The sequence below is a fragment of the Dama dama genome, chromosome 8 (assembly GCF_033118175.1).
Source record: "Dama dama isolate Ldn47 chromosome 8, ASM3311817v1, whole genome shotgun sequence".
In the NCBI taxonomy this organism is placed as follows: domain Eukaryota; kingdom Metazoa; phylum Chordata; class Mammalia; order Artiodactyla; family Cervidae; genus Dama; species Dama dama.
The window spans coordinates 19,568,785-19,575,838 of record NC_083688.1 but is presented as its reverse complement, the minus strand read 5'-3'; the positions used below and the strand labels follow the sequence as shown (position 1 = coordinate 19,575,838).

The 7,054-nt window shown below is 44.7% G+C and overlaps 1 protein-coding gene across 1 annotated transcript; it reads left to right on the top strand.

Annotated features, from left to right (window-relative positions):
* Positions 1 to 5,266: 5,266 nt before the first annotated feature.
* On the top strand, positions 5,267 to 5,524 carry LOC133060499 (small cysteine and glycine repeat-containing protein 9-like). The gene has a single exon (XM_061147972.1). The coding sequence runs from the start codon at positions 5,267 to 5,269 to the stop codon at positions 5,522 to 5,524; it is 258 nt and encodes an 85-aa protein (XP_061003955.1).
* Positions 5,525 to 7,054: the final 1,530 nt, after the last annotated feature.

Below are 7,054 nucleotides of genomic sequence, written 5' to 3'. Positions count from 1 at the left end.
TGCAGCCTTGACATACTCCTTTCCCGATTTGGAACCAGTCTGTTCCATGTCCAGTTCTAACTGTTGCTTCTTGACCTGTATAAATATTTCTCAGGAGGCAGGTCAGGTGGTCTGGTATTCCCATTTCTTTCAGAATTTTTCACAGTTTGTTGGGATCCACACAGTCAAGGCTTTGGTGTAGTCAATAAAGCAGAAGTAGATTTTTTTCCAGAACTCTCTGGCTTTTTCAATGATCCAATAGATGTTGGCAATTTGATCTCTGCAATCTGATCTTTTGTAATCCGTCTTGAACATCTGGAAGTTCACTGTTCACGTGTTGTTGAAACCTGGCTTGGAGAATTTAAAGCATTACTTTACTAGTGTGTGAGATGAGTGCAATTGTGCAGTAGTTTGAGCATTCTTTGGCATTGCTTTTCTTTGGGATTGGAATGAAAACTGACCTTTTCTAGTCCTGTGGCCACTGCTGAGTGTTCCAAATTTGCTGGCATATTGAGTGCAGCACTTTCACAGCATCATCTTTCAGGATTTGAAATAGCTCAACTGGAATTCCATCACCTCCACTAGCTTTGTAATGTTGCTTCCTAAGGCCCACTTGACTTCACATTCCAGATGTCTGGCTCTAGGTGAGTGATCACACCATCATGATTATCTGGGTCATGAAGATGTTTTTCGTATAGTTCTTCTGTGTATTCTTGCCACTTCTTCTTAATATCTTCTGCTTCTGTTATGTCCATACCTTTTCTGTCCTTTATTGTGCCCATCCTTGCATGAAATATTCCCTTGATATCTCTAGTTTTCTTGAAGAGAACTCTAGTCTTTCCTATTCTATTGTTTTCCTGTATTTCTTTGCACTGATCACTGAGGAAGGCTTTCTTATTTTTCCTTGCTTTTCTTTGGAATTCTGCATTCAAATGGGTATATCTTTCCTTTTCTCATTGCCTTTAGCTTCTCTTCTTTTCTCAGCTATTTGTAAGGCCTCCTCAGAAAACTGTTTTGCCTTTTTGCATTTCTTTTTCTTCGGGATGGGCTTGATCACTTCTTCCTGTAGAATGTCATGAACATCCATCCATAGTTCTTCAGGCACTCTATCAGATCTAATCCCTTGAATCTATTTCTCACTTTCACTGTATAATCGTAAGGGATTTGATTTAGCTCATATCTCAATGGTCTACTGGTTTTCCCTACTTTCTTCAATTTCAGTCTGAATTTGGCAAGAAGGAGTTAATGATCTGAGCCACAGTCTGCTCCTTGTCTTGCTTTTGCTGACTGTATAGAGCATCTCCATCTTTGCTGCCAAGAATATAATATCTGATTTCGATATTGACCATCTGGTGATGTCCATGTGTAAAGTCTTCTCTTGTGTTGTTGGAAGAGGATGTTTGCTATGACCAGTGTGTTCTCTTGGCAAAACTCTGTTAGCCTTTGCCCTGCTTCATTTTGTACTCCAAGGCCAAATTTGCCTGTTATTCCAGGTATCTCTTAACTTCCTACTTTTGCATTCCAGTCCCCTATAATGAAAAGGACATTTTTTTTTGGGTGTTAGTTCTAGAAGGTCTTATAGGTCTTCATAGAACCGTTCAATTTCAGCTTCTTCAGCATTACTGGTTGGGGCATAGACTTGGATTACCGTGCTATTGAATGGTTTGCCTTAGGAATGAACAGAGATCATTCTGTCGTTTTTGAGATTGCACCCAAGTGCTGCACTTCAGACTTTTTTGTTGACTCTGATGGCTACTCTTTTTCTTCTAAGTGATTCTTGCCCACAGTAGTAGATATAATGGTCATCTGAGTTAAATTCACCCATTCCAGTCCATTTTAGTTCACTGACTCCTAAAATGTTGATGTTCACTCTTGCCATCTCCTGTTTGACCACTTCCAATTTACCTGGATTCGTGGACCTAACATTCCCATTTCCTATGCAATATTGCTCTTTACAGCATTGGACTTTACTTCCATCACCAGTCACATCCATAGCTGGGTGTGGTTTTTGCTTTGGCTTTGTCTCCTCATTCTTTCTGGAGTTATTTCCCCACTGATCTCCAGTAGCACATGCATATTGGGCACCTAGTGACCTGGGGAGTTCATCTTTCAGTGTCCTATCTTTTTGCCTTTTCATACTGTTCATGGCAAGAATACTGAAATGGTTTGCCATTCCCTTCTCCAGTGGACCACGTTTTGTCAGAACTCTCCACCATGACCCATCTATCTTGGGTGGACCTACATGGCATGGCTCATAGTTTCATTGAGTTAGACAAGGCTGTGGTCCCTGTGATCAGTTTGGTTAGTTTTCTGTTATTGTGGTTTTCATTCTGTCTGCCCTCTGATGGATATGGATAAGAGGCTTATGGAATCTTCCTGATGGGAGAGACTGAGGGGGAAACTGGGTCTTGTTCTTGTAGTCTGGGTCTGGGTCTTGTAGTATCAGAGTTTACTACAAGATGGTGGAGTAAAAGGATGTGCCCTCATCTCCTCTTGTGAAAACTGCAAAATTACAACTCGCTACTGAACAACCATTGACAGGAGAATGTTGGATCCCACCAAAAAAAGATACCTCACCTTCAAGGGCAAAGGAGAAGCCCCAGCAAGACGTAGGAGGGGTGAAATCATGTTTAGAATCAAACCCCGTACCCAGCAGAGACGCTCAGAGGGCTCAAACAAACCTTGTGTGCACCAGGACCCAGAGACCCCCTAGAGACCCCACAGAGACTGAGTCAGAACTGTGATTGAGTGTCTCCTGCAGAGGTATGGGTCAGCAGTGGGGAGGAGGGCCATGCTCAGTAAATCTTCAATCCAATTTTCTGTTGATGGCTGGGGCTGTCTTCCCTCCCAGTTGTTTGACCTGATGTCAAGCTATGGTGGAGGTGATGAAGATAATGGTGACCTCCTCCAAAATGTTCCATGCATGCACTGCTGCACTCAGTGACCCCAACCCTGTAGCAGGCCACTGCCTACCCACACCTCCACCAGAGACTCCTGGACACTCATGGGCATGTCTGGGCCAGTCTCTTGTGGGGTTACTGCTCCTTTCTCCTGGGTCCTGGTGCACACAAGGTTTTGTTTGTGCCATCCAGGAGTCTGTTTCCCCAGTCCTGTGTAAGTTCTGGTAGCTCTATGGTAGGGTTAATGGTGCCCTCTTCAAGAGGGCTTATGCCATATCCAGGTCTGCTGCACCCAGAGCCCCTTCCCCTGCGGCAGGCCACTGCTGACCCATCCCTCTGCAGGAGACACTCAAACACAGTTCTGACTCAGTCTCTGTGGGATTTCTGGGTCCTGGTGCACACAAGTATGTTTGAGCCCTCTGAGTGGGTATGGGGTTTGATTCTAAACATGATTTTGCCCTTCCTACTGTCTTTCTTGGGCTTCTGCTTTGCCCTTGGACATGGGGTATCTTTTTTTTTTTTTTTTTTTTGGTGGAATCCAACATTCTCCTGTCGATGGTTGTTCAGTCTACTCTGCCATCTTGTAGTAAACTCTGATACTAATACACAAGTAACTGATTGAAGCCCAGCACTATAGAAGTAGCTGCATGTTCTTTGGAGTCAGAAAGGTATAGTCACTGGATAAGGAAACTTTTTAGTCCTCTGGGTGTATGTGAAGGCAACTGAAGAGCCCATGGGTTCAAGTTTCATTTGCTGCAAAAAGTATTTTCCTCCTTGACTGCAGTGTTCTCTGAGGGTGACACATAGGAGTGTTTTAATCATCTGAGAATGGCTAATAAACCTGATCTGCATGGAGAAGGAAATTGCAACCCGCTCCAGTATTCTTGCCTGGAAAAGTCCATGGACAGAGGAGTCTGGCGGGCTGAAGTCCATGGGATTACATGACTGAGCATGTGTGCACGAGGGTGGAGGGAGATGGGTTGGTAGCAATAAAGTGGTAGAACTAAACAAACAAACAAACAAACAAACAAACCTGACCTGCAGACTCCAGTGATTGCCTCTAGCAGGAAAGAGTTGTCTGTGCAGTGGCAACCATGTGAAAGCAAGAATTTCAAGTAAGTATTCCACGTGGATGGTCCCTGACCACCCCAGCCACACAGAGACATGTCTTTTGTTTTGTCCTGCTTTTTATTTATTTATTTATTTTTAATTGGGGGATAATTGCTTCACAGCGTTGTATTGGTTTCTGTCATGCATCAACATGTATCAGCCATGTGGGTTACTCAGTCAGCCGTGTCCGACTCTTTGCCATGGACTGTAGCCCCCCCCCCCCCCCCCCCCCCGCCAGGCTTCTCTGTCCATGGGATTCTCCAGGCAAGAATACTGGAGTCAGTTGCCATGCACTTCTCCAGGGGATCTTCCCAACCCAGGGATCAAACCCAGGTCTCCCACATTGCCAGCTGATTCTTTACCATCTGAGCCACCAGGGAATAGGCTGAAACATGTCCCCTCCCTCTTGAACCTCCCTCCCCTCCAGCCTGTCACAGAGTACTGGGTTGAGACCCCTGCATCACGCAGCAAATTCCCATTGGCTATCTGTTCCAAACATGATAAAGCATATGTTTCAATTCTACTCTCTCAACTTGTCCAACCCTCTCCCACTGGGTCCGCAAGTCTGTTCTGTGTCTGCATCTCTGTTGCTGCTTGTCCTTTTTGAACAGGCTGATGATAGCAGAAGTGTCCTTAAATTTGGCAGGTGACTTGGGAATGTTCTTCTTAGGATGTGCTTGTATCATCTGACATAACTGAAAGCATGTCCTGGAGTAACCCCTGATAACACAGGACTATTCTCTTCTGAATCAGAGTCCTAACCTGCGGTAGAGGATAAGGAATTATCCCAGGATGAAATAATGTGACCGGGGATCCCATTTCCCTTTCAAGTTCAAAATGTTCCCCTGAAACAATGTTCTTCCAACCTGGTAATCGGGAATGAACAATCTCTGTCCTAGGCTGACAGGGCTGAGAGATGTAAAAGCAGCCAAAGAATTCTGGTCCATTCAGACCTTTACAACTCCCTAGAGAGAAAAGGGGGTTAATAGTTGTTTCCTGTTCTATTTTTAAAGATGGCTTTAAAAAGACAAGAGAAAGCTAAATTTAGCAAGTTTTTTAAGTGAGAAGGATCCACTAAGGAAGTACACAAGGACATGTGAGATTCCACTCTGGGTATCTGCATCAACAACAGGGACGTGACCTCGAGGCTTAGGTCACTTCTCTCCCCAGAGATGGTATTTAAGGGCCCCTCGGTGGAGGCAGGCATCAGACCCTCTTCACCTCCTGAGTCTCCCTGCTCACCTCTCCTCTCTACTCAGAGTCCTCTCTACCGAACCATGGGCTGCTGTGGTTGTGGAAGTTGCGGCGGCGGCTGCGGCGGGGGCTGCGGCGGGGGCTGCGGCGGCGGCTGCAACAGCTGCAGATGCTACCGGGTGGGCTGCTGCACCAGCTGCTGCCCCTGCTGCTACGGCTGCTGCGGGGGCTGCTGCAGCGTCCCCGTGGTCTGCTGCCACCGCCGCACCTGCAGCTGCAACTCGTGTGGGAAGGGCTGCTGCCAGCAGAAGTGCAGCTGCCACAAGCAGTGCTGCCACTAGGTGACCAGCTCAGCCTCTGTTCTGGACGTCTCTCTACCCTGTTCATCACCTACCCGACATCCACCTGGGATTCTGGGACTTACCTTCCTGGGCTGCAACTTTGCTCCTGGATTCGGATTCCTATCTCTTCTGCTTTGGGTATTTTCAGTTTCCCTCCCTGAAAAGTTCCCAATCGATTAGCAAACACCCAAAATAAAGGCCCAAGTACAACCTGACTCCTAAAGAAGAGTCGACATCACTGAGCTCCTTCAAATAGGATCATTCCAATATCCTTTAGATGCACATTTCATTCCCAATTACATGCTTTTATCTCTGTACCTTTTCTATCATGTATTTCTATTTATCAACAACTGTTTTCTAAATTTCCTAATAAAATAATTCAGTTTATCATGTAGAAGTTTCTCTTTGCCTTTGTTTTGGTTTAATCATATTCCACCTCCTAGAAGATCTCAATCTCTTAAAAGTCTCTTGGTGGAGGGGTAGTAACCGTGGAGCCAGGAAGGCCCATGAGAATGGTTTTTCTGTCTCCACTGTCTATGAACTTCAGTTTCAACGCCAGCAGAACAAACATACTTGAAAGTGTGGCTTTGTCCGCAATTTGAATTCAGTTTTGAGGTAACAGTTTTATTTACAGATGGATGTTTTTTCTAATTTATTAAAAGCCCTGTATTATTCACAAAGAACCAGTTTAAACAAAGTTTTCATAAATACATCTACTACCAAAATATGGATGACCACATTGCCTTAAGATTTCCATCCACTGGGGCCGTTTACTCTTTGCTTGGAGGGCAGAGTTCCACCTCTGCAGTGTAGGCCCTTTCATTTTTTTCCCCATATAAATTCAGGTAGCAGTGCACATTTAGAATTTTCCTATTATTTGTTTAGCTTCCCCTGGTGGCTCAGTGGTAAAGAATATGGCTGCCAATGCAGGAGACACAGGTTTGATCCCTGGGTTGGGAATAAATCCCCTGGACAAGGAAATGGCAACCCATTCCAGTATTCTTGCCTGGGAAATCCCATGGACAGAGAAGCCTGGCAGTGCTATCGTCCATGGAGTTGCAAGGAGTGGGTCGTGACTTAGTGACTAAAACAAACAAAACAACTACAAAAATCAATACCATCAGGTTGTGCTAAATGAGTTGGCACTAGTGGATGTGGTATTTATGTTATGTTAGATCACTTGCACCAGCCTTAGGCCCCACTGGTTCTTTTCAAGTAACTGCTGCTTGCTTTTCTGTTTGTGTTATTGGGTTGCCCAAAAAGGAAGATCATACGAAAAACCCGAACAAACTTTTTGACCAACAGAATAATTTACCCTCACTAGGGGTTTATTGTTAAGATAGGGTTTCTTTCTAATTTATATCAGATCTTAATAGCTTAAGCTTTAATGTATGCTTTTGTGTATTTATTTCTGTTTCTTAGACTCTTAAGCCTATCGGGACTTTGAGCAGTCATCTCACCTGTGTCCCTTTGCCAGACTGTTGGAAGTCCTTTCCTGTTGGAAAATCATTATATGGGTAAGATCTACCT

What these genes read in the sequence shown, in the direction of transcription:
- LOC133060499 (XM_061147972.1), top strand. Translation starts at nt 5,267, where the DNA reads ATGGGCTGCTGTGGTTGTGGAAGTTGCGGCGGCGGCTGCGGCGGGGGC.